The 27,671-nt window shown below is 42.1% G+C and overlaps 2 protein-coding genes and 1 long non-coding RNA gene across 4 annotated transcripts; 2 read left to right on the top strand and 1 right to left on the bottom strand.

The window, feature by feature from the left end:
• The first annotated feature begins 888 nt into the window (after positions 1-888).
• Positions 889-9,813, top strand: puraa (purine-rich element binding protein Aa). The gene is made up of 2 exons (XM_088278801.1): positions 889-1,038; positions 5,224-9,813. The coding sequence occupies exon 2, from the start codon at positions 5,313-5,315 to the stop codon at positions 6,171-6,173; it is 861 nt and encodes a 286-aa protein (XP_088134927.1). The 5' UTR covers positions 889-1,038; positions 5,224-5,312; the 3' UTR covers positions 6,174-9,813.
• LOC148320219 (SH2 domain-containing protein 4A) lies at positions 894-26,780 on the top strand. 2 transcript variants are annotated; one of them, XM_088278800.1, is made up of 8 exons: positions 894-1,038; positions 11,993-12,463; positions 17,405-17,549; positions 17,632-17,731; positions 18,085-18,123; positions 18,217-18,267; positions 19,658-19,865; positions 25,961-26,780. In XM_088278800.1, exons 2-8 carry the CDS (start codon positions 12,292-12,294, stop codon positions 26,185-26,187), a joined length of 942 nt encoding a protein of 313 aa, XP_088134926.1. In that variant the 5' UTR covers positions 894-1,038; positions 11,993-12,291; the 3' UTR covers positions 26,188-26,780. The 2 variants fall into 2 exon arrangements, with proteins under 2 accessions (XP_088134926.1, XP_088134925.1); XM_088278799.1 differs by lacking the exon at positions 894-1,038 and adding an exon at positions 11,279-11,442.
• Positions 2,089-4,328, bottom strand: LOC148320221 (uncharacterized). The gene is made up of 2 exons (XR_015839546.1): positions 4,055-4,328; positions 2,089-2,419 (listed from the first exon to the last, which is right to left on the bottom strand). It is a non-coding gene; the product is annotated as an uncharacterized LOC148320221 (long non-coding RNA).
• Positions 26,781-27,671: the final 891 nt, after the last annotated feature.

Raw genomic sequence — 27,671 nt, 5'->3', positions numbered from 1 at the left:
CTTAGGAAGAGATTTTGATAGACACTGAGTCGGAAGAGTGAGAACAAACTGTACTAATAAGGCTTGCAACGTACTGTAGGTCGTTTGATTTCAGCAAACGCAGAATTGTAATGTCAAGATCCCGCAAGAGTGACATCTACTGGCTAGAACGTGCATGACAACGTAAATGCGGAGCAGGTGTTGGATTTAGAACAAGCTACAGGTGGGACGCGTCTCAGTCGCACACAAGTAGGCCATATTCATGCAAAATCATCAACGTTATAATACGACTTTAAAAAGATTCTCATACATGATATCTCAATGCATGTATGGACTTCCTCGAACATTCCAAAAACATGCAAGTCGGGCTCTAAATTATCCACAGATTGGAATAGTTGTTTTAATTAGCTCAGGGTGGACCACGCCTCTGTTAAATTTGAAATGTCAATTCTGTCTTTACAAAGACACTAATGCTCCATTTCAAATGTTACTCCCAGAGAGGTAGCTGTTAAATAGCACATTTGTTTTAGTGCTTGTATGAAATATTTTTTAAACAAATGCTAGTTAAAACAAGTGAGGAACATGATCTTCCAGGGTTGCCATGTTTCTTTCATTTATAATCTGATAAGAAATTGTTAAATCTATTTTCTTAGAATCACTTCCAGTCCAATTGAGTTTTTAATTAAATCTACATACGTGTGTGAAAGCTGGAGGAAGAAAGTCCGACTCAAGGTTCGACCCATTTTCATGTCCATACGTGAATTCAAACTTCAAGAAGCGATGCCGCAATACCTCAACGTGACCAGGAGAGGACGCCAGAAACCAAGATTTGCATGCAGCGCGTGGTGACGTCATGAGGAAGGCAAGTACGGCGCCTGCTTACTGGTGCGTGAGTCGCTCTCGGTGCCACGACTCTCGGTTGTTGGTCCATCTTGGGAGGTGTGCTCCAGCAGACCGACGCGTCCGACCAAACGATCCCCGAGCAAAGGCCCTCATGTGCGGCTTGTCCCGTCAGCTCGTCCGCCGCTCGCCATCGATGCTTTGAGGGGGTACAAACTGGTAAGGAAACACAGCCTGGATGGAAATGCGCGTTACTGCCGGGCCAAAGCAATTTAACTGCGCTGTGGCCTTATAAGATAGCGTCCTGATGTGCGCCCTAGCATGTCAGGCTTTGCAGAGTTCAGCCACAACCGTGTGGCACGCCTGAAGCTCACGCGGATGCAGCATTGCCACGTGATATTTTTGACAAACTTTGCTGCTGCCTTGCGTAAAAGCAGTCCCGGGAGGGACACTCGATTGGTGGGAGCTTGCTAACTCAATTAGGGCTGTGAAATAAAGAAATGGGTGGGGGGGGGGACATCCAATAGTTCGAAATTGATCGATAACTCTTTTTGTAATTTTTTTTTGGGCGGGCTTTCGATTCGGATGAGCCTTTTACTTTTTGCTTTGTCATTGGGGTGAATATTTAAAACCAACTCCACTCATTTAAATATCTTGAGAAAGTGCAGCAAAAAATAAATAAAATAAAGTAAAAATAAAACGCCCCTTTTGCTAACTGAAAATGTCAAATTATGGTCCGTTTTGCTTTCATCAACCATATAGGACATAATTATTTTAATTTATTGCCCATTTCATTTTTTTTGTTAGAGAATCTATTTAAACTTGTTTAATGTCGTATACAGATACAAACCTTTTGTGACGTTAGCTGATTATTCTGTAACAAATCAGAGACGCCATCTGCCTTTAATCTACAAGTTCGTGTGGATCGGAATTAAATACTGAACAGCAAAATCAAAAATGCCTCTAATGAAATAATACATAAGATAGAAATTAAAATCTCGTTAAGGCTTTAAACGAATACTAAATAAATAAACCGTTAGTGCAGCCATGCTTGTATTATTTTTATTGTGGCCAATATATATATATTTTTAATTTGTGCCAAATGTCCAACTTAATATCCATTTTCACTTGAGAATCTTTTCCTCCTGCTTTTTTATTCGTGTATACAAACTTTTTTTTTAAATCACGCAACAGACAAGACCCTAAAATACAAAAATGAGAATAATCACAATTGTAACGCATGAATCCAAAAACTGTTGGGCAAATAAAAATGGTGTCATTGCATTCATTTTATTAATGAGTACATGTGGTACAAATCGTTTTCTTTTCCAAATGTTACAGTGGGGTTAAAAGCCTGCAAAACAGTAGAATGCAAAGAATTTAATTTGGCCTGACAAACCAACTTCTCTAAATTAAAAAAAAAAAATCATTGCACAGCGGTAATTTTTTTTAGATATATTTTGTTAAAAGCGAATGGAGAAAGAACACAGGCTTCCACGGTGCGGGGTTAATGTACATTCTGGCCTGCCGGTGATGCTTTTGGCAGGCAGGGCGGCCACAGTTCCTTAAGAGTGGACGAATCCATTCCTAGTGACAAACACTGTCATGGCAGATGGAAGAAAAAAACATGATGTTAAATTATATTCATATCATTAAAAAAAAACTACCGTGGCTTCTTTTTTCTTTCAAATATGCGCCTGACGACGATTAGCCTTTTTAGTACCGTCACTTAACAAATAAAACGAATTTGAAACGAGTAACTAGTCATAATTAGAGAGCACGTGCTACCTAATAGTCCAAAAACAGCTACATTTTATTTTTTAATATTAAATGATCTGGATTTTTTTTTTATTTTGTTTTTGTACAACCCTTAGCAGAGGAATGGTATCTTTGACCTATTTGTGAATGAATGCGTGTTTCAAGGAAGACGAAATGTATTTTTTGTTCGTTTGTTAATATGAAAATAAACCCTAATAATAGGTCATGCTGAACGTAAAATGGGACAATGTCCGCAGGCGCTTTAATTCTACTTACCTTTCGTCTAATAGCATTAAGCAGACCTTCCTGTGTCGTTTTTAACTTATTTGCTATCACAATAGCAATACGAAAAATGGCATTGCGCATGCTTGCTTCAAAAGATATAAAAAAAAAAAAGACGACTGTGTCGATTCTCAGTCTTGTTTTCGGACTTGGGGGATTAGGCTTCTCGGGTAATGTTGTCTATTTAATTTGAAAAGTGCTATAGGGGGAATAATTTGTGTTTGTTGTCCCGTTCCGTTAAAATTCACAAAATAACGGCGCTTCATATTCTTTGAAAATTTCTTACAATTGTGTCTTGCGTCACCACAATTTTAGGCTGATCTAAAAACAAGCAATGTTCAAACGTAGAAGTTGGCGTTAACTTCGTGGATAGCGATTTATTTATTAGCTTTATTTAACTTAAATTAGTAATGTTACTGTGGTTATATATATATATTAGTTGGTTTTTAAATAGTTGGGGTAGTAACATTATTCTCTGTGATTTTAAAAGCACCGTCATTATCTTTTTTCCTCCACAAATGCATTTGAATTCGGACTCGTGAACAGATTTTATTTATAGTAGTACACCGTGTTACAAGTTCCACAAGTCATTAAATAATGTAAGCATAATTCCCAAGTCATTTTTTTACTGGACCGTCACAATATCAATGAGGGAAAAAAAATAAATGCTCAAATGCTTGTGTATTTTCTTTGTCTGTCTCAGTCATGCAGGTCCGGGTAATCTGTAAAGGATGAATCGAGAAGCAACTAGACTTTATTTTTATTACTTGTTGGTCAATGACGACATATACTATTATGCTAACGACATTGCGTTTTAGGAACAGAGTCTCGTGATGCACAACTTTATTTTCCATGCGGGGAAAAATACAGGTGACCCTCAAAAAGGTGGCAAACCAAAGAATAGAAATGCGTGTTGGAGTTTTTTTCCCCTTGAAGGGGCCAAGGCGCCGTGACACGCGTTCGCGCCTTGTTGCATGTGTCGGGAATTTTAGCTTTGCCACGTAGCAAATTGAGGTAGGTTGTTTGCTCTTATTTCTCGTGGTCACTCTGTTTTTACTTAACTGATGACGCGCCATGTAGTTACCGTGCTGTCAATTGTGCGTTCTAACAGCAGAGGAAGCTACGTTCCTTGTATTTGTTTAGCAGGGTTTAACTACTTTGTAGCTAATGTCTGTGATGAAGAAAGGCATTTTACCGACTCGTGTCAGCACTTTCAAGCGTGTCGCACGTCCGAAAGTAGTTAGCGTAGTTGACCTCGTTCCTGGTTAGCCAGATTCGCAGCTGTCATTTGAAAAGCGTCCGCTTATAGAACTCGACGACGTGGCAACGCGAGGATGTAATTCGACAACACACTCCAGATAATGCGCATTAAAAAGCAAGTGCGGGTCGACACTTACTGTTAATGTGTCGTAGCCATTTTTAAAGTGCAACTTATCCTTCGGAGGATGTCAGGTGACTTTACAGTGGCCATCGCTAACATAGAGCGTAAGTGTAAATAGATAGAATATTGCCGCGGAATTGTACTTAAACGTCGCCGCCATGTTGAATGTGTCAAATCGTCTAACGCTCAATGAATTAACAAAGGGCAGTACAGTGACTTGGAAATTTTTTTAAATCCATTACAATGTTTAAAAATAAAAAATAAATAGGATACAGTTCAGTTGTATCGTATACTAAGAACAATACAGCCGCAATTAACGCTAAAACATTGTTTTGACATTTATTTTGATAGTTTTATTTGCTTTTACGATTTATTGTTATCCTGATTTGAGGGTGTTTGTTTTCTTATATTTAAATGCAATATTAATATTCAAACTGGTCACGTACTAGAGCGTACTAGAATGCAGGATCAGCAGAACATTAATTTAGTCGTCAAAGGCATTTTAAATGGTTTCATATGATCACAGACGCAAATTTAATACGACTCACAGTACAACTGTTTTACTAGCATCGTTACTTAAAGTTATATATAGTGCATTACTAGTACCATAGCACGCAGATGTCAACTAGTGCAGTTATACTCATTAACCTGCCCTGTAGTTCTACAAGTGTGCATTAGTCGTTTTACTAGTGCATGCAAATGACAATGGCAGCAATGAATCTGATGATGACCACGTGTTATGATTATTGTTTGTAAAAATTACCGTTTGAGAAGTCTCAAATCGACGTCTTCTGGTCTGGGAGAGACTGTAGCTCAACCATGGCCCGAGTGAGGGTCGAAATAAGAATCTGCCACATTCAATATGGCCGACGCGCTTGCGTATCCCACCTAACGGGTCACGCAGCTCAAGGCTATGTACTTTATATTTGACGTCTCCGAAAGCTGATCTCTCGCTCTCATTTTTTTTGTGCGTCTCACGGCAGATCTCGCGAGAGCTGCGACGCTACTGTGACTGGTCGAGTGTTTGCGGTTTCGACTGAGGGAGAAGGCAGGCAGGCAGGCAGGCAGCATCATGGCGGACAGAGACAGTGGAAGTGAGCAGGGAGGAGCAGCCACGGGCCCAAGCTTCGGTTCCATGCACTCGACGGCGGGAGGGGCGGGCTCGGCTTCCGGCCTCCAGCATGAGACTCATGAGCTGGCGTCCAAGCGGGTTGACATCCAAACCAAACGCTTCTATTTGGACGTAAAGCAGAACGCCAAAGGCCGCTTCTTGAAGATAGCCGAAGTCGGGGCCGGTGGCAACAAGAGCCGCCTCACTCTTTCCATGTCCGTGGCAGTCGAGTTCCGCGACTACTTAGGGGACTTCATCGAGCACTACGCCCAGCTGGGTCCCAGCAACCCGGGAATGGTGCAGGACGAGCCGCGGCGGGCGCTCAAGAGCGAGTTCCTGGTGCGGGAGAATCGGAAGTACTACATGGATCTAAAGGAGAACCAGAGGGGACGGTTCCTGAGGGTCCGGCAGATCGTCAACCGGGGGCCCGGTTTGGGTTCCACGCAGGGCCAGACCATCGCGCTCCCGGCCCAAGGACTTATCGAGTTTCGCGACGCTTTGGCCAAACTTATTGACGATTACGGCGTGGAGGAGGAGCCAGCGGAGCTGCCCGAAGGCTCGTTATTGACTGTGGAGAACAAACGCTTCTTCTTCGACGTGGGCTCCAACAAGTACGGCGTGTTCATGCGGGTAAGCGAGGTGAAGCCGACGTACCGCAACTCGATCACGGTGCCCTACAAAGTGTGGTCCAAGTTCGGGAACACGTTCTGTAAATACGCCGAGGAGATGAAGAAGATCCAAGAGAAGCAGAGGGAGAAGCGTGCGTGCGAGCTGGAGGAGGATGATGAGGAGGTGCAGGCGGACGATGGGGACGAGGATTGAGTCCGAGTCATGAAAATAACAAGAAATCTAACCATCAACTCTACTGTATAAAAGAAAGAAATCTAACTGTAACGGTTTAACTCCAAGGGAGCATCACCCACAATATAAGAACCCACCACAAGCTGACAGTTCTGACATGTTGTCACTCATCGCTGGATGTTAGCCCACTTATCCACCATTAATACAGTAACTGGCTGCTAAACAAAGTAATAACATGGTTGAACATTGTTTCCTACTTGACAAAAAATATGGAGTCTTTATTTCCCTTATTAACAGAGTAAAACGACTTTTTGTACCACTGTAAGCTAAAAACAAACAAGTGTTTGCAATGTTTGGATCTGAGAGTAAGCATTTCCTTTTCATGTAAGCTAATAATTCAGCACAAATAATATATTTTCCTTTTTTTTTTTTTTTTTTTTTTTTTCATAACCAAAATTCAGAAGGTTTGTTTAACATAAAAAAAATGGTCACAAGTATTCTCCATCTTATGTACCAGTGGCCAGAAATGTGTTTACACACAAATCAAATGAGGGCTAGGCCTGCTTTGGAAACAGTTTTTCAAAAGGAACAAGTGCTCTCTCTCTCTCTTGTGCAATATGCATTGCATCAAAATCAAATCAATATTGGTCAGTGGTTCGTGACGTGTTGACCGAGGCATTTAAAGAAGCAAATTACATCAGTTGAAATTGTTGCCATGCAAATGGATATATTAGACTGCCGTTGTGTGTCGTCGTTAATGCCACGCGTTGGGTTCAAAGGTACTAAATGCATAGTCATAAAATCACATGTAGCAAATGCAGAGAAACGAACAATTGGCCGCAACATAAAAATGTCTAAATGGTACCAAGTTAGGCGTGCTGTCGCTGCATGTTTGTCTGCACTTAATAGTTGATTGCGTCGGTCTCCCAAAATATTGTCTCGAGGACCCTTCCGTATTTTGCCTGTATTGCACGAAAGCTCAACTCCTTGAGTACTGAGTGACGTCCACCCAAAGGCTTGGTGATGTAGTTGAAATCAAATGATTACCGGGGCAGCCTTTTAAGTAAGGAGGAGCTGTGACCATATGTGACCTTCCTGATAAGGGGGCGGGGCTAGTATGGACATGCAAGCCCCTTTTACACTGCCTGTCATTTTTCTGCCTTTGTTTCATGTCGCTGTTGTGTAAAAATGCCGCCGCATGGGTCCAAGTTGGGACGATGCCGTAACACCAGAGGGGCGAAACCCGACATCTTATCGCTCACAATTGTTGCGTTCCAAAAGGCAACATTAGCTCCCCTTTTTTTCCAGTTTACTTTCAGGTTTTCTTGAGACTGACGTGAGGCCATCAGCATTTGACAGATTAATGCTCGCTAATTGACTTTGGGAGCAGTTTTTCGCCCCCCCCCCCCCCCCCCCTTGCTGCAGTTCGGTGGCAATTTGTTAAAAGATTTCAAAGCGCAAGTTGACGATGCTCACTAATCTGCTCAGTGCTAGTAAAATGTTGCCGGTCTCCAAAGCATCCGCTGAATGGAGCTTTCGTTGACATTCCGGTTTGACTTTCCTTGCCTTTGCGCAAACGCCTGCACTAGGAGATCCGTGTTTTTGTTTCGAGTCACTTTCTATTGAGGGGAGAAAATTCTCAACTGAGTTGGGCCAAAATCTAACCTCACGTGATGGTGGTGGCACATCTGCCCGATTGGTAGCTTAAATGAAAGAAGTGCATATAAGCAACGGCTTTATATTAACGCATTTACTACCATTGACGGCTTGAGACGTCAAAGATCCTATTTTTTATTTTTTTTTAACTCATATGGTAGTGAATGAGTTGGTTCTCTTTACAAAGGCAGATAAATGTCAGCTCTTCTTTTACGGCTATATGCGGTATTTGTGTGTTTAAAAAAAAAAAAAAAGAAAAACGGCAAGTGTTTCACTTCAGTTGGCCCACATCTTCCTGGGGGGCGTGATGGTATACTTGGGCTGCCACACGGAAAACAAACTGGCTCTTGTCCAGTTCTGTCGCATCTCATAGATGTGTGATAGCAGTTTTATAAACTCTTTGCCAGTCACGTTAAGAGAACCTGGCAAACAATCAGATTGATTTACCTCAGCAGTGAGTTCAGTGTTTGCTTCTGTGATGTTTAGATTTGACTGGAAACCAGCAAACTAGACTGTCCTTGACCACCTTATATATGGTAAAAAGCTTACTGGGAGCATCCTCCTCAGCATATAAAAACAACCTGGTGCCTTACACACTCCGCATGCTTACACGCTGGCCTGGTGCTTTGGATCGCAAGTTTGGCTTCTTTTCAATGACCGTTCTCTTCCATTTTTTTTTTTCTTTTTTTTTTATGTCTCGGCCCAGACTCGTGGTGCTAAAATAAGGCGTTGTCCTTCCATCTTTTCCGAACCGTTCATCGGCCCTTAACACTATTCCGCAGCCATCCAGGTATCGGCCTACATGTAAACATGGAAGGGGAGGGGGGGTCACCTTGATGCAAGATGATGCAGAGGAGTTAGCACCAAGCACATATTGAATATACAAATGATTGGAAATATTTGTTGACAAGCCTCCATCGCCGCCCCTCCCCCTTCACCCGCCTCGTGATATGCTCTGGCTTTTAGGTAGTCATGTATGTTGCCGGTCGCTCCGTTAACACAGCAGCACGCATGTTATTTTTTTTTTTTGTTTTTTTTAAGTTTTTACCTTCTCAGCGTTATTCCACTTTATTTGTAACTTCTGGAATGTTTTCGCCCACAAAAAATATATCTATTTTTTATGTGCAACATTTCATGACTGTGTGCAATATCATATGTGCCAATTGTGGCAATATATGTATATCAATTAAAATATATAATTACTATTTGAAAAGATGTGGCTGAATTCCATGTTTATTTCTAGTGAAGGAGTAGTAAGACGCTATTTGCACTCAAAAAAAAAAAGAAAAAAAACTCCAGTACTGGAGAGGAATGGAGGTCGAACGAAGGTCATAACAGCCACTGGGTCAAAGCAGTTCGCAATAACTTGAGACAACGATGCCACTGCCGGATTGGCAACAAGCGTTGAAGGAACATGGGGGGGAAAAAAACACATTTGAATGAAAAACAATTGTAAACTGAAATCTCCATTCTTAGCCTGAAGCTAAGACGAGGTGCTTTGAGTCCAGTCTTCATTTCCAGTTTGGTGAACTGTCTACAGTGGTTGTTGTGTGTAGCACTTTGCTTTCCCATGCAGGTTGTAAAACACCAATACTTATATCTCGAGAATGTCATTATTTATTTCATTTCCTCTTTGTTTTGATACATGAAATATAGCGTATGTATATTTGACAAAATTTGAGTTTTAATTTTGCCCGGTAAAGAGAATCTATATTCAAAATAAATGTATTTTCATGTTTCTTGTTGAAAGAAAAATAGCAACATGTCAACTATTCACTGATGGGGGGGGGGGGAGAAGTATGTTTGATTTTGATGTAGTATTTGTCCACACCGTCTGACATTTGCATCAATACTAATGACTAAAGCTTAATTTTACAGCCTTAAAAATGCGAAATTGGTGACAAAAAAAAACCGGACAATTACTTGTGTCGTCGTCTTATAGGTAATTCTAGTACTGTATGTGTCATAACAGGCTGTAAAATAAAGCATTGATCTCTGATCCTCATGATGTTGCTATTTTCATTCCTGTGCAGATTGCAGAACACCATTTGGAGACATAACAGAACCTGCAGAGTTGTAAATTGTAATCTTGCTCAAATACAGTCCATGCGCCGATTTTAGATTTGGGCTGCACATATATTTCCACGAACTGTCGTTCATCACTTTACATTCCCCTGCTACGTTTTTATTTGTACCATCGAAGAGTAAAAGTCGTGCACCTATATAAAATATGCTATTGGGGCGATGTCTGCGATGACAGCTTGACACAACTGATGCTGCATTGACATAAGCTAATTGCTGTCATAGTAATAACACATTTACATGAAAGGAAACGTTTCTCTAGGATGTCCCCAAGTCATTATTGCTCCTGCAACATGGTCAGCAGCATGCTTTGTCTTTTGAAGTGACGTAATCCAAATAAGCTTTCCTCACATTGGCCACTAGAGAGCGCTGTATGCTTATATTAAAAAAAAGGCGCTGAGTGCTCAAACGCTGAGCAGTACTCAAGTAACGCAATAGGAAGTAGTCCATTATTGTGTCGATTAGAATAATCTGCATCACGTGCAATTGTTGGATTCCCCGTGATGTTGGCGAGATTGTTTTCGGAGTGAGTTTAATTACACAATGCAACAATCACGGGCTGCTTTGCACTTCTTCCTCACAGTTGACAGAATTGGTGGTTCAAAATCTCGGTTCTGACCTTGTGAAATTTCTCCACTTGCTTCCGTCCGGCCTCCACGTACATTCAAAAATCATGCACATTGGAATAAAACGGTACTTTTAAGTAGTTGTGGGTGTGAATTGTTGTGTATAATTGGGTATTGTTTGTCTAAATGTCCCTGCGAGTGGCTGGCGACCAGTCTAGGGTGTATCCTGCTTCGCCCAAAGTCAGCTAGGATGGATAAGCCCAGGTCACCCGTGACCTCATAACAATAAGCAATAAATAGATTTCCTACGTGCATCTTTTGTCTCTTTTGAGCCACCGTCATTTTGCTCGCCCACGCCAAAGCGGAAGTAATTCAAAACAAATCCATGCTGGCGCGAATTAATATTTTCCACATAAGCTTGTTTAGGGCTTTGTGCAAAAATGTCTCGATTTTCCTACACACGTATACTTAATAACACGACCGTCAGTCAGAGATGGGACATATTTACCGTTTCCGGACCTTGTCTTTTTTTTGTTTGTTTCCGGACCTCGTAGACCGCATAGCCGACCGCAGCCATGACGTCAGAGAGTCTTTAATGGATGGGTTGGGCGACGATGTAAAAGTAGTCGTTTGAAGCTTTTAAATGAAAATTATGTATATGTGTTCAAATAATTTTAATACTGCTATTGTTTTTATAAAGGTTGAGTGTTTTTCAAAATTCTTGGCTGGGTTTCTATTTTTTTTTTTAATGTGACGTCAATTACTGTTACGTTGACGTGAACGTGAGACAGATAGAATGCGAGAAAGACAGGTCGGGAGAGAAAGAGACAGTTGAGAGAGAGGCGGTTACAAGGAAGGAGCGAGGGAGGGACATCATGGAATGCTGTGATGTCATCAGCCCAGTCATACACAAAGACAAGGAGGCTCTCTTGACTCTCAGCTTACTTAGCATACTCTTGTTGTGGAGCAGCTGTCTACATCCTGCTGTGAGTAGCTGAACAAACTCCATTTTTGCTCCTCTTTTTTCTTTCTTTCTTCCTGCTTTGTTATTTTCCTTTCCAGGGTTTCCATGTGTGCACAATAAACTGGTTTACTCGACACCATCTGGGCTCCACCGGTTCTCTGTCTTGAGACCGGCTTCCTTTCTCTCAAAGTGTCTTGTTGCCTGTGTTGTAGCCATTGTTTGCCTGCCTGCTGTGATTTCGGGGCTGGACTGATCCCATTCAATGTCCTTGCTTCGTGTAACTGACATGCTCTTTCCACTTTTGTTGTCTTCAAGCCAAAACTGGATCAGAATAAGTGGCTTCTCGTGGGCGTTGGAGTGCAAATGGAGCCCGGTTTAGGCAAGGGGGGAAAAAAAGGAAGGGTTGGTTGGGGGTGTTTTTTTCTTTCTTTTCTTAAGATGATGGCAGAAACAGTTCCATTCCTTAAGAGTCTCCTCCCATTCTGGGCTGAGTCTGTCAGTTTGAATTTAGACTCACGTAACATACAGGAATTAGACGTCAAGAAGGCTTGTCTCTTTTCTTTCTTGTACAGATGCTCCGACGATGACAGGAAATTGACGTCTCAGCGTGTGGGAGGAACCGTCCACAAATAAGAGCGAGTTTATGCAGTCTTCTTTGAATGAGTGTGTGAGGATGATCGCTCTCATCGCGTGAACTTCATCCAAAGGAGCAGCCTTCAGGATTTTTTCGGCACATTAAGATGTTTTGAGAGCATGAAACTATAAAAGCGCCAGTATCCACCTCTGGACGGAGAAACTACCTCCCTGCACCTCCTCAACCAGGTGGAACCCCACGCTAACCTGCTGTCTAGCTGCCAAAACCGCCGCCACAATGCTGCAGCAGATCCTAAAGGACATGTACATCGACCCCGATGTGCTGGAGGCGCTCAACGAGGACCAGAAAAAGACGCTGTTCCTGAAGATGCGCCAGGAGCAGGTGCGGCGCTGGAAAGAGCGTGAGGAGAAACTAGAGCGAGAAGGCGAGAGGATAAAACCAAAAAAAGGTACGGAAAACTTAATCAGGACCTCGACTCTTTTGCAATCCAGTCTTAAATTGTGCAAAACAGTGTTTCCCAACCAGATTTGAATATCTGGGTTCTTTTGGCTCTAAACTAAAAGAGGGAATTCTGCGCTCTGTATCAGTTCTGTTGGAATTTTGGAAAACTAATGTCGAAAACATCCCAGAGCCTTTTATTTGTTGAAGTTTTCACTGAACTTTGAAGACATGCCGATGTAAGACCTTTAAAAAAAAGGATGTCTATTGTCTAAGATTCAAACCAAAAACCTTTAACGAGTTGCAAATCTTTTTTTTAGTAAATATTTTTACAGGTGTTTAAAACCAAGTGTTGGAGTTTGTACTGTTCAAAATTTGGGCGCCAATAATTTCTGTTTTGTTGCCAATTAATATCGGTTGCAAATAACCAGCCTCCTCGACTACTAATAGTCAGTATCGGTATCGGACCCGAAAAAAAAAATAAAATCATCATATAAACAGTAATTTTCAGACCACTTCAGTGAACTCGGATCGTTTCCCGCAGCACACCTGATGACCTCTCACTTTAAGTATTGAGACACAGTGATTGGGAATTTCTGGAACCAGCGTTCACGTTTCGCTCAAAGCATCATGTGTCTCACTTCTCGTTTGTTTGTGATCCAAATAGTTCTCGTGATAATGTTTGCAAAGTTGTTTTCAAGCAACTCATAGAGCAGCTCGGGAACTGTGCACACAACTCATGCATTGAGCTCATGTTCGCTGTCATCTCAACAGCTGCGCTCCAACTCAGGCATCGTGTTTATCCCGAATCCATTTGGCCAGTTTAAAGTTTCTTCGCCGACAAACTCACTTGAGCTCGACAAACTCCAGCTGCTCCGTATTAAACGCGCGTGAGCGGCTTCAGATTGTAGGCATGTCGGAAACTTGACTCATTCGCTTGAAGACACTGTTTTAATATTTTGCAGTTACCGTGAAGTTGGTTGGAAATGGTCTTATTAGGGCTTAATTGATTTAATCGTCCCAAATTACTGCTTGAAAAATGGTCAAAACACCCCCCCAATTAAAAAAACACCTTAACTCACTTATTGCCATTGACGGCTGAAGACGTCAAAGATCCATTTTTTTTTTTTTTTACTCTGCTGGTAGTGAATCAAAGACAAGGATATTGATATTATGATATGATACCATCTTCTTGAAAATGGGCAGAAAATCAGCCATTTTTTTCTGTTGTAGTACTAAAATAAAAAAGTCAAATGTTATGCCTGTACTTTATATCTTTATTGTTGTGTAAAGGGAGCAAAAAAAAAAAGGATTGAATTCTTTACGTTTTCTTTTTAATAGGCCGATTAACCGGTTATCCAAATTTTACTTTGCCAAATATTGGAATCAGCCTCAGGCTTAAAAAAATAGCTGTAGTTATGATTATCTGTTATAATTAGCAATTAATATATTCATTTACAAATATCAGCTTTAATGTCTGTAAATATTTGCCCGTGGTCACATTTTCAAATGATTACTCTTACAACATTCCTTGGAAGTCACAATTATCCCATCACGTTGATGACCCTTGCTCTAAAAGTACTTTTATCGTTCTTAATCTGCTCAAAATATTTAGTCCATTAGCCAAGGTTGCAAAACACTTCGCTGCTTTGGCTCCTCTCTTGATAATCTTTTCTATTGTTCAAAACAAATCGAAAGCAAGGATTGTGGTTTGAAATATGTATTTGAAAGCTACCTAGCAAGAAACTTTTTTTTTTTTTTGGTATCACGCCCATCCTACTCATAGTACACGTACACAACTTCGATACAAATCGTAACAACTTTTATATACAGTCAAATAAGCATTAATTCCATGATGTGAACTTTTTTAAAATTCTGTTTCATGATCAAAATATTCATCAACCTTTTTATTGATTGGCTAAAATAAATTACATACTCCTATTGTCTTCCCCCCCCCCCAAAAAAAAATTTAATTTCTTGGAAAATACAAAATTTTTGACACACTTCTTATATTAGTTGTCATCGGGATGTGCAGTTGTTCATGTCTTGTCTGAGCAGTGTTTACAAAATACTTATTGCTAATGGCTCAGTTACAAAAGCACAAACGTGACTCACGGTGGCTTGTTTACAATAAGTGGCTTTAACCACTCAATGCCATGTGACAAATATATTTCCACAGCGGTAAAATTGTATGCTGCGACACATTGCGAAATTCCATATTGATGGAAAATGATGACAGGAAAAAAAAAAGAAGGCAAAAAATCCCCACAAGCGTTGTGGATGAAGTCACCCGTAATTCTTTTCGGCACACACACATGCGATGGTGGAAGAAGCAGCCTGCAACTCATGCGGCTCAACGACTCGCTCTCAAACTGGTTCGACGCACTGCAGAACCTCACCCGGCTGCATTTTCTTTCTGCTGGAGGAATACGCGTGGTGGAGTGACACTTGGCCATGACCAACAAAAAAAAAACATAGTAGAGCTTCGGCCACGTGACGCATTTGCTTCAAATGTTAAATGGGTGCGTGAACTGTGACTGACACTGTAATGTGAGCCGTCTCTTTGGGGCGAATAACAAAGCTCTTCTTATTTATCAGCCGAGGCAGCAGTGAAGAAGAAGGCCGCGCTTTCTGTCCGCCTTTAATGAGCCATGTTGCTCTCAGTAGGCTGGATGACGACTCCAGACTGATATCATGAAGTCCGAATTGCGAAAACGGTGGATGGTTCATCCCTCTCGGGTAAAACAGGAAGCGAGCCGATCCTTGAAACAATTAGCAAGGGGGCGAAACAGGAAGTAGACAGGAAAAATATGCGTTTGAAACACAAAAGAGCGAATTCTGCTTCGTCTTGCGTGGGGAGCTCGGCTTCATTTCTAAGCTGGTGTCTCGTGCTGCCTTTGGGCTTTTCTGGTCATGGGACTCGTGTGCAGGAAGGTCATTTTAGGCTACGTGATTTGTGGATCACAAACATTTAAAAAAAAAAAGAAATAAATACAAAATAAAAGAGAATAAGAATGGCCTTCATTAAACTCGCAGAATTCTGCCAAGGATAAACTTTTAACTGTCGCAACAAAAATCAGAGGAACACTGTGTTTGTCTCGTATTTCCTGGTTCAGGACGATGCCATCGAAAAGATGCGAGACTGCAGTGCACAGCAAAACGCTTTTATCCAGATGTGTGTAAAAATAAAAATAAACGGGTTCTTCCAGGTGCCATTGTATAGCGGGAATTGACTTTTTTTTTTTGTCACTAAACTAACCAATAATTGATCTATAAATGCTTTTTGGAAGTTGATACCATGCTTTTAAACTTGCCGACTTTCCAAAGAGAACAAGTAGATGATGTTTCCACCTTCTGTGGGCCACTTTCTCAACACTCTTCTTGTTTGGTTTTTAATTTTTTTATTTATTCTATTTATGATTATTTTATTTTCATCAGTTCTATTTGTACACTGAGTCTAATGACAATAAATGGTATTCCGATTCTAAAGTCACCATCAAAAGGAATATGTTATCTTAAAGGCTATTGACGCCTTACCAGACTCGAAAGTAGCCCAGATTTAAAAGTTAGTCCTTGGACTGAGACTCAGACTTCAAATTGAGTTGCACACTTTCTACCCACTTTTACTAACTAAACTACAAAGTTTCATAGAAATTCTTTAATAACTACACACAGACAGCGATGGGGGGGAAAAATGCATAAAGTAATCCCAGTGGTGTTCCAACCATTTCATTTGAATTACTTGCATCACTACACTAACACTATCCGACTTTTTTTTTTATTTTACTTTCAATTTGTTTTGTCGCCGATATTGGAAAATCCTTTTCAATAAGTTTCCCCGCAAGAGCATGTTGTTTGTCTTACTGGAGAGATTCTACTTCAAATTGTGAGCGTGGCGCCAAACAATCGACCTGAGCGCTCATTCGTCCGACTAATTGCTGTGGAGAAATAATTAACATTTGGCTATCACAGGAGCTTGTTTGTATTCCAGTAAACTATCGCCTCGTGGCTGATGGCGGATGCCAAGTTTAGCCGTATGGCATTAGTGCTCAAGTCTGAACTGTGAGCAAATTTTCAAATTCTCGGTTTGACCTCCTTTGCATTTGTCATTTACAGCGAGGCTCAAATTTCGCACGCGGCTTCGGCCCCGCGCCTGACAAAGGCGTCTGTTTGCAGCTGTCAGTCTAGTATGCGTCTTGTTTGTCAAGCTTTGTTCCGACTACTGTGTTTTTGTAGTGCTCCCGGTATGGCCAGCTGGAATGCGCTCCGCAGGCCAGGCTGGCAAAACCAGTTTGCCGCCACAGAATCATTTGAAGCCAAACAACACTTGCGTTGTCATACCTGCGTCAGCTGCTTGAGCGCTCACGCTCCTGAGGGCGCTTACGTCAGCAGTGAGCTACACAATTGGTGTACGGCCAAAAGGAAGTGCAGCTTTTTATCTCTGTTAAAGGTTGGAAAAATGAGTAACAGACACTTTGGGGGATATGTGACGTCATAATTCCATTTTGATTATTATTATTGTTAAATAAGCCCACTCATGCACTTATTTTTTTTTATATCAACTATGACCTGAGCCGTCCCTCTGCTTTAAAAATGAAATGGGCACAAACGTCATCTCCCCCGGATTGTAATATCCAATTCTGCAACTCAGCGAGAATTCACTTGGCCGTGTCATATTGTGGCGAATACAATCCCTATTTAGTGAAACTGTGTCTGTAAATTTGCAAGTACAGTGAATCAATTTTAAGACTCACGGGCAATTTGTGAAAAGTCACGATTATACAGTCGAATCGTGCTAATTATTTTGGGCAGCATTTTGGGAGTTCTGAAAATATACATGGAAATAATAATATAATTAATTAGAAACATCTCTCAGTGTGATGCGTTGCAGTTCGACACTGATAAACTTGTGTTTTTGTCTCTCCTATTACGACATCATCTTTCCTCACAGCCAAAAGCAAGAATGTGAGCTGGCTGCTGGGTCGCGATGGGGACGTGGCCGTCGTTGTGATCGGGGAAATGGACGAGTTGAGTTCCAAGTTCATCGGCTCAGGGTTAAGCGAAAAGAGGGTCCCCTGTCCACAGATCAGCGCTGTGTAATAAATTTATTTACAATTTCTGCTGATGGGATTTGTGTTGGAGGGCAAAATGATCACTTGTCAAATGTGTCTGTTGCAGCAATCAAACCATTTTAAAGAGCAGAATAAATGCAGACGTTATGGCTGAGAGAGAAAACCGTCCTTCTCTGACACAACCTGGAATATCCTTGAATTTGAAGGTATGTAAAGAATTCAATTAATTTGGGCTGTCGGGGAAGCAAACGTAGAAGAAATGTGTGCTCTTTGGCGCTCAGGCACTGTCAATTAATGAACGTTGGCTCAAACTGAAAATAAACAAATGTTGTGTGCTCACCACTCTCAACATAATGTTGCTCTGTTCCATGTTTTCACATTTCCGCCTATTGCGAAACCTCGCTGCCATTTTTATCTCTGTGACATAATTTGCAAAATATAGATTGGCTCTTGCGGAGCGGCGACTCAGCCTGGCGACGCCCCTGCTAACTTAAAAGGCAGTCCTTTCGGTTAAAAACACTCAAACGATGAGATAAACTGTTTCGTCTCTCCCCACTAGGCCAAATGTGAGGAGGCGAGCACTTTACACCCCCTGGCGGTGAGTGGGCATATTGGCCTGTTGTCTTTGTGAGTTCAGCGCTTCGATGACGTCATGGCCAACTCTCGTGTAATGTCTTTGTTGCACCCACAGGTGTCAGTGAGTGAGCATTCATCAGCGTCAGCGTCTACAACGGCACACAAGGTACTTAAAGTGATAAATGCGCACTGTTTCAAGCTCTTAAGATGTATTAGTGTATGATTATTTGTTATTTATGCTTGGAATTGCTTTTAAAAATAATTTAATGGGATCTTATCAGATCGTTTTCACGTACTTGTGAGGAACAGGAAACTGTGGTGAGGCCAGTGGTCCTTTCACTCGCCGTGTCTTTGCATATCACCTTTCCCTCAACATTCCGTCTTTTATTCATGCACAAGAGCCGTTCGTAGCTTTCTGCGTTTGGAACAGCTGAACTCAACTGCACCCCTAAGTCTGGGGAGCGTGACTTTCGCACTGCCTCGCTTTTTCATGCTGCACGCAAAACGTGTGCCGGTGACACGCGCACGCACACACTGCACAGGCAGGAGAAGCTGAAGGAGAAAAGGCGAGGCGGGATATTTGGGCCGCCCAAGAACAGATGGTTGATGAACTTGATCAGGGAATTAGAGGGACGCGTCACTCGCAGATGGATGAGTTGCGGGAACGTCCCCGGAGGTTTTTTTGGGCGATTCGAACTCTCTGTTCTCAGGATTTTTTTTTTTTAACCACAGAAGCAAACGCCTTCATTTGTTCCTCAAGCCATGTTGATTCATTTTGTATGGACACTATTGCCTCATTTTTTAAGCTAGTTGACCTCTTAAAATGTTTCCCAGAAGAAGCAACTGAAATAGATGCAGTGAACTTCCATTTATTCACTTTTTGGCACTCTTAAGTTCACAAAGTTGTGGATTTTGTTTTTAAATTATCCTCCACCATGCATATTTTTTTTCCTGTCCAAGCCAAAGCAATAAAAGTATTACCGTAGGTGCCATCTTGGTGCCAAGAAACTACAGTATGTAATGAGATTTGAAGAGCGACATTTAGACAAAAGTAGTGACGCCGTATTGTGGCACCTATCGGTAATTACAAACGTGTTTGCGTCTGTCGGTTTGACTTGATTTTGTGTGACTGACTTCTGAAGCCTTTCCATTTTGCTCAACCTTTATTGCATTCGAATGTGGAGGTTCCACTGCAGAATAATTAGTTGCTGCCCGAAAAGTGGGTTGACTGCTGCAGTTGCAGTGCCGTCTCCAGGTTTATCCATCTGATTAAGAGGCGAGGAAGCAAAATTGTTGATTAAACTGGCGCAAGATCAGCGCAAAAAGATTAGCGCGCCGGCTTGATTTCCAAGTCGCCTCATCATTTTCTTCCCACACATAATTAAAGCCTTAATCAGTGGTCGTTGGGCTGTTTGTGTCTCACGGTGTGCTCTCATTACTGGAGAGAAGGACAATTTTGCGTCACCACAGTGACAGTGATTCAACTGTACATGAATTAGCTGTCAACACTTATTGCTCATCCTCCAACATTTTTTTGTATGGTTTTCCCTCTGCAGGAAGAGAAGCCCAGGCTTCCCAGGAGAAGCAACGCTGTCATCGTGAGGCCGGCCACCGCAAGCATGGCGCCGGGACCTGTCAACGCAAGACCCGAGGTTGCAAATCTGAGGCAGGCCAGCATGGCGGCATCTCCGACGACCATGGCTTCCAAAATGGACTTGCAGTCATGGGAATTTGAGAAGATTGGGGAGTCACGGAATGTCAAAGGTGAGTGAGCATTGCTTCATGGGAAAGGACACCGAGGTCAAGATTATGAGCACTGAAGGGGCAACTCGAGACCCTGCAATGAACCGCGACCTCAGATATTTAATCATAATATCGGGTGGGTCAGAGTCCACTTAAATTATCTTCTGCCACTAAAAAGATTGGAAATGTGGTACTTTACTGTAGTAAAGTACACATCGTAATCAAATAATTAAATAGAAAATAAATAATAAAATGGTTTGTGCAACATGATTAATTGCGGCAACTGGCTTGTGCGAGTTGGCCACCAGGGGGCAGTATAATACAGTCATGGTGACACAAACTAATTCCACAACTGAGGTTTGTGACAGTAATGGTTTTTTTTTTTTTTGCCGAGGATAAAGAATATATACCACTATTCCCATATTTTCTGTGTTAAAATATCCAATGTTTAACGCGTAATAACACTGCCACTGTCCCGTACATTATTTTGCCATCATGCAAAGGCAAAAGATGAAGCACGATTTGTGAAGTGAGGATTTTAATAAATATTAAAAATATTTTTTTTGCAACTAACACCAGTGATTTAATAAATTGTGTGTTTTGTCTAGCCAACAGAATACAGTTGATAACATACACGCTCACACGCCAGAGGCTTCTCTGTTTGCTATCAGAGGATAAAACACGTTGCACTGTATTCTAAAAATAATGGCAGACATTGCGAATAATCATGAAGACTAAAATGAGTTTTCAAAAGAATCCTGAACTTGTGAATATTATCCAGGATACATTTTCCGATGTGGCTGCCACAGTGGAGTTTTATTCCGTTCGTAATTGGCCGTCTCACAGTGACGAAAGAATAAAAAAACACAAAAAGCGGACGAAAAGTGAGCTTGCATTCATGACGTCACTTCGTCTTCACCGAAGCAACACCACAGCTCCGACTGGAAGTGTTGAGCGAGAGCCGCCAGCGCAAAGGTTCGCTGTAATGCAGCTGGAGAAGGATTTATTTCTTTTTTTCCCCCGGATAATATGCCGGCCAAATAGTACCTCAGCTTCCCGGAATCTTTATGGCGTGGCAAAGTCAAACCAGGACTGCCTGAAGGGGAGGGGGGGCAAATACAACTTTTGATTTGTGATGTTTCCTAACACGCTTTTTTGGTCGGGGGGGGGGGTCGTTGTTTTCATTGCTGTGTTTATTTAGATTTACTACTCCAAATTGTCATTTCGGTGGGATTTGTCTTTGAATGCTGAGAGATTGAACCAATCTGAAAAGACAATAGCAGTCCCTCGCTCCCATGCATGTCTGCCTCCTAGTGGCTGTGAGAAGGAATGACATCAAAGTGATAAGTGATGACATCCTTGCTTTTATCCCATTCCCACAATATAATAACAATGGGGAAAAAAAGCATGAATAGTATAAAAACAGACTCTTGTTTGTCCATAACTGAAGATGTGAGCATGTGGTTATTTCTCTATGTGTGCCCCGTGATTGGCCGACAAACTGACAGTTCCTTTTGTAGTCCTTCTCTCTAAACAGCATCACATTTTACATCGATTTCTACACAGAAGGTAAAGCTCAGCCAAAAACAATTCTGAGGGTCAGTTTGAAATTAGCACCATCCAGTGGAAAAATAATGATACTGTCGGTAAAAAAAAAAAAAAAAGTCCAGTGGAGAGGGAGCCTTTGTTTCCATTCGATCCCTCTGCTGGAAGAATGCTCATCCTGCATCACATTCGTGTCATTTTTTCCAAAAGCTTCTCTGGACAGCAAAAAAGTGGAATAGCTAAAAGGCACAGACAGAAATTTCTGTTTTTCACCGCCGCTTGGCTTTGCAAGTGCGTCCAAAAGTCTGCCGTGACTGGAAGACAGAAAAACAATTCATGGGAAATTGATATTATTTACAAAAAAAAAAAAAAACATTTGATGAAATCAACTTCACGGATATTGGCGCAACTAAAGACAACCTCTGATACACAAAGAAACCTGACTATGTATTTATTTTTTTACTGGAGTGGACCCACATTTAAATGAGCTCACTAAAAAACAAAAGTGGAGAAGAACAGTTGCAAGCTAGAGGTAGCCGTCGCGTCCGCACACAGAGCCGGATAAATGTCTCCACTCCGGACAGGGAATACTGAGCAGTGCCTGTCCTTCTTGACAATGGCAGGAAGCTCGTTCCAAGGGGAAGAGGTGGCCGACAACGCTCAATGCCTCAGCTGTTTGTGTTTGCATGTGGGTCGTGACAACCATTCCTGTTTCCCCGGAGCAGGAAGTGTGACCTGTCACGTGTGAGCCGCGAGTGTCAAAAGATGCCTGGGACAAAGGAATAACACTTGTTCGCGCCACGGGGACAGAATAAACTCTGTGACACCATGTGACTGCAAACAGCGAAAAATATTGTTGCAACTTTTAGCATGAATGGCGAAAACAGGCGAGCCATAAATATCCATGTTATTATTCCCGTGAGCAAAAGTATTGGAACACTTGTTTACATCGCCCAGATGAACTGATTATCCAGTCGACATCAAGTGCCCATGAAGATCATTATTTATACTTATTAAAAGGGCATTAAAACCAGAGAGCTGTCTATAGTTAAAAAAAAAGAATCAATAATCAATCAATAGATATTGACTCGAGCAAATTCAATTATTTGGCGTGTCGTGAAGAAGAAAGAAACCACATGTGCACTTCTGAACGCGACGATCAGCAGGTGGTGTCAGACAGGTGGCGAGAAGGCAGCTAAGAAATAACTGTTAGTGACATCAACAAAAACCTCCTGAGGGCGTTCACCTGAATGGAGCAGGAGGGAAGCTATCGCAAGCTACTGTTTTAAAAAAATAAACTCCGAAATGCGGATAAAAATGTGGTCTACCAATTTAAAAAAAAAAAGATGCCACTAAACTGCCAAAAAAAAACACAGAATAGTTCATCAAGGCAAAAATTGGAACGTTTTAGTCGGTTTCAATTAATCTCCGCTTCAAACCCAATAGAGCATGCATTTTTCATATTAAAAAAAACAACAGCTGAATACAAGATCATCTTCTTAAGTAAGTGATTCTCGAAATTTGGTACTAGAGGTCTGCAAAATAAAATATTTATACCCACGATGCATTTGTTTTTAAGCTTTTATTTAGGTGCATTTTGTTTGTATCGATATTTAACCTTTAATGTGTATTACATTTAAAAAAATAAAAATTGTAACCACACCAAACTTGTCATCTTTAACTGCGAGTGGCACCTAAAATTTATAAAACGGTTTGTCTGTGACATACTTTATCTTAAATATCACAAGGATCAATAATTATTGTGCACTTTACGCCTAATTAGGCCGCCTCATTACGCTAGCGAACGGAAAGGCTACACTTTTTTATGTATACACAATACACAAAGTGTAAATTCTCTGAGTTTGATATTTAGTTTGACGTCTTGAAGTCGAGTCACAAAAGTACAGTTGCTATTGTTGTTCTTCTTTTTACACTTGCAAGACAGTTTACTGGAGTGGATTGTTTTGCGTTTTGTTCATCAATCTGCCGCGTGTTAGTGTTTGCTTCAAATAATCCATTTTGCAGATGTGGAGCATCTGTAGCAGCTACTGTTTGTGTACTTTGCACGTATGCGCGTGTTTTTGAGCGCATGTGTGCGCGTGTGCATTGGTGTTTATAACCCCCCCTCCTCTCTCTATCGGCTGGGTCGGCTTTCCTCTCTTCTCTCCTCACCTTCAGAGGGAAGGACGCACATTCCTGCGCCGCTTCCCGACTCTAGCCCTGGGCGACGCTCAGCCCCGTGCTGATAAGTGACAGGGGCCCCAGTGGCGTGCATGCACACACACACACACACACACACACACATACACACACGCACCCTGCCCTTCTGTCCACAGACGTGCTGCTCGGGAATTCTGCCCTCTGCCCCACTTCTGCCTCCCCCACCTCCCACCTCCTTCCTCTCCGCCTCGCTCCCGCTCGCTCTCTTGACGAAGGGTCTTTAAAGAGATAGATTGGTCTTTAATTTCAGCGCCAGTCTGGTCAGCGGCGCTATATCCCAACGCCTTCCAGCACCCCCCCCCCTTCACCCACTCACCACCGTCCTCTTGTCCCTATACGCACAAAGGAGTGAGAGATCTAAATTGGAGATTTATTAATCAATGTCAGCTGGTTCGCAGATATTTTGCTCCATTTAGCGGTTGTTTATTTATATGTGCATCAGTGGGGTTTTTTTTATTTGTTAGTCAGACGACTACATTCAAGCATACTGACGTGTTTTTTTTTTTTTTAATTATTATTTTGTCGCCTTACTTGACGCTAAAAAAAAATAAACACAAACTCCCTCTTGCTGTCTGCCTCGGTGTTTATTAAGTATTCCACTCAGACCTGCGCCAAGGCTCCGAGCACAGAAAACACACTCTGACCGCCACTCTGTGTGTGTGTATGTGTGTAGGGGTGTATGTGTGTGTGTGTGCGTGCGCATATCCGCGATGTGCGTCCGCCTTGTGCGCTCGGTGCGTGCCTGAATGTGTGTCAGCCTCAATTGCTGGAGCCTGCCCAAGGTTTCCGTGGCGACTGCACAACACAACGAGACAATCAGGGGCAGGCCCACGCGGCGCGGCGAGAGGACATTAACACAGGAACTGGGGTAGGGGGGAGGGGGGTCAGAGGTCAGACTAAAGCAGGGAGGGTGACGGGGGGGGGGATCGAAGCAGTAAAGGTGAAACGTAAACAACAACAAACAATAACGCAACCTACTTTCATGTGTTCATTTTTCAAAGAGAAGGCCCGAGGATTGCCTGCGTGGTTTTTAGCGTGTGCGTGCGTGGAGATTGGTGGCACGGCTGAGCGAATTGGTGAGCGCGAGCGGGCGGGGGGTAGTGGGGGGGGGGGGGCGCGTGAGGCTCGGCTCAGCTCGACTCGGCGTTGTTGTTGTGTGGCGTGAGAATGTGTCTCTCCAAATCCCCTACCGACGGAGACGCATGCTTGTCGCTCCATTTTTGTGTGTGTGTGGAGGCTGTGCACCCGTAACACACGCACACACACACACATATATCTGCGTCCCCCGGGGATGACGCTAAAAATATGTGGCTCCTCAAGCCTTCTGGTGTCTGAGCAGCGTCTGTCTGCTCTCCCTCCTCCTCCCCTCTCTTGCGCCTGTTCCCTCCATTCCTCCCTCAATTACACCCTCTCTCAAACGCACTACCTCAACGAACACGCACGCATACGTACACAAACTACGGCCAGCTGTGTCCCCGCTGCACTTCCATGGAGGATGACCTCTGCTCAGCCAAGAGTGGGATGAAGGGAGGCGGGAAGGAAAAAAGAAAACAAAAACAAAAAAAACGGAGTGAGGAAAGATGCATGCGCGCAGTATTTGGAAAGAGGAAATCATATGAAGACGTGCTGAAAGAATTGGAGGTTTAATAACAATCGTGTACGCTTTGCGTTTTTGTCTGCTTTGCCTAAAATATATTTTCACCTTTTATGACACCATCATACTCCCGAAGGTGTTTTGGGCTGCGTAAAGTGTGGGAAAATAGCGTTAGCCTCCCTGCAAGGAAGTTAAAACTAAAAGTTACGTGATACATACAAGTATGTCGTAAAACGACGACGACAACACCTTAATTTCCTCCGTCTGATTTGTCACACTAAATGCCCTATATCTTGTATTGTTTTATACTAATGAACATAACAAAATTATTATTATTTTTTAAAGATAAGTATAATACGAGAATGACTGTAATGGTGACATCACAGCATAGAAGTGGCCATCGAGCAATCGGATTGGACTCCTGGAAGCCACATTATCACCTTGTGGAAAAAGTCCAATCGTCACAATTTTTGTCATTTTAATCAAATGCCATCGAAACGACATGATTTCTGCTAACAAAAGTCCGTTAGCTAAACGCTAACAACACAAACCCTATAGGCTGGCTAATGCTAATTAGCATTAATGTTAAAGTTATTATAAACCTTCAAACAACCTTTAACAACACATATAAACAGTGCTTACGATAATACTCGCTGACATATATTTTCTCTGCTCTTTGTGGACAACACGGACGCTTAGTAGGGGACCTTCTCTGCCTTTATTGCTTAATATGGCTAACAAATCTCCTGTTTTTCAGTTGCAGCCACATCGGAAGCTACTGGCAGGGCGTCCTCAGTGAGGGTGGTCGCATCTGGGAATTCGCCACCCAGTGGCGGTCGCAGCCGAGTGGCGCAGCTGATGAAAACCTTCAGCGTCGATAGCAGCATTCCGACCCCCGCTAAGTCCCCTTTGCGCGGCGTCAAGCCTCCTCTTCCGACCAAGCCGAGTCACTTGTGCGTAGCCACCTCTTCTTCTGTCAGGTAATCCCGATGCTGACCCAAAGAATGTCGAGAGAAGCCACACTGGACAATATTGGACCATGTGGAGTAGTCAGTGGAAGGACAACTCAACCAATGGAAACACTTGTTACATTGATATTACTACCAAAGCACAAACTTGGAAATGCTTGAACGTGTGCTCGAGATATTGTCTTGACGCGACAGTCACATTGTGTTGTGATCCAGTTTGCATTAGGTCATGCGTGGTATATTTTTTTTTCATTCTGCGAGGTGGAATAAGGTACAGAGGGATCCTTGCGTTAAAGGAGTCGCCTCACTAAGAGTTATTACGGTGTGTCACATGACTCCCTGCCTCTGTGCGGCATCTTGAGAACCAATGCCAAAAATTCCCAGCGCTTTCTATTTGGATCAAATTCCGGCAGGTGTGATGGTTATTTACCAAAAGATCAAACTCTGCTCAGTCTCATTACTATATTAACATTTTTATAATGTGTTTTTTTTTTTTCTATATTTCCGATAGGGACAGTGATATGTAATGGACTTTTTTATATTTTGTACATTTATGACGCACATTGGATGAATCAAAGAGGCAATAAATGTATGTATTTAAAATCCAAACTATTTGCATTTGTTCCTTATTAAGGAAAAAAAACAATTTATGATGAAGAAGAGCATCCGATTTACATGATGAACCACAATTTTATGAACATAATCCTTAAATCCAAATATAACACTTTTTGTTTTTGTTGTCAAAGATCCAAGGATGCGATTCAGATATTAGATATTTGCTTGGTGAGGTTGCCTCTGCACTCTGCATCACAGCCGACTGGTTGTTAGCCAGGTTTGCATGCGCTACACATACAAAAAAAAAAAAAAAAAAGACAAACCAAACAGATGGCATACTACCTTGAAAATGCAGATATTCAAATGCAGACACTAACAGGCTTGTAGTTCAAGTCTAAATAAAGTTGACTCTCACGAATATTAAGTCAGTCAAGTCAGGGCTTTCAAAATTTGAATTCGAAAATAGGCAGTTTGTTCAGGACGAACCAAGAAAGATTTTTCCTTCATTCCGATTTAATCTTCGTGTTCGTGGTTTGCACATCTGTATTCTCACAGTCGAGAAGTTCTGGAGTTCTTATGTGGAGTTTGCATATTCTCCCCCTGCTTGCGTGGGCTTTCTCCAGGTCCTTTGGATTCTTCCCACATTCCAAAAACATGTTGTTTTTTTTAAGTTCACTGAAGACTCACCAAATTGTCCGCAGGTGTAAATGTGAGTGTGAGTAGTGGTTTGTCAATTTGAGCCTTCTGACTGACCGGTGAGCGATCCAGGGTGTACTTTAGCTCTTGCTCCAAGTCAGCTGGGATCGGCTCCATCCGGCTCACCTGCGAACCGAATGAGACCAAATGAGATCAAAATAACTCAGGACTGCAAAAGCAATGACATCATGGCAGCTAATTGCAACGACTTATTCAAAATGTTGATATTATTGCGGTACAATTTTTGTC

Source organism: Idiotropiscis lumnitzeri, chromosome 17, assembly GCF_059441095.1.
Source record: "Idiotropiscis lumnitzeri isolate Australia: NSW breed Sydney's pygmy pipehorse chromosome 17, RoL_Ilum_1.0, whole genome shotgun sequence".
Taxonomy (NCBI): domain Eukaryota; kingdom Metazoa; phylum Chordata; class Actinopteri; order Syngnathiformes; family Syngnathidae; genus Idiotropiscis; species Idiotropiscis lumnitzeri.
Note: the sequence above shows the minus strand (reverse complement) of the source record. Positions and strands in the feature narration are given on the sequence as shown.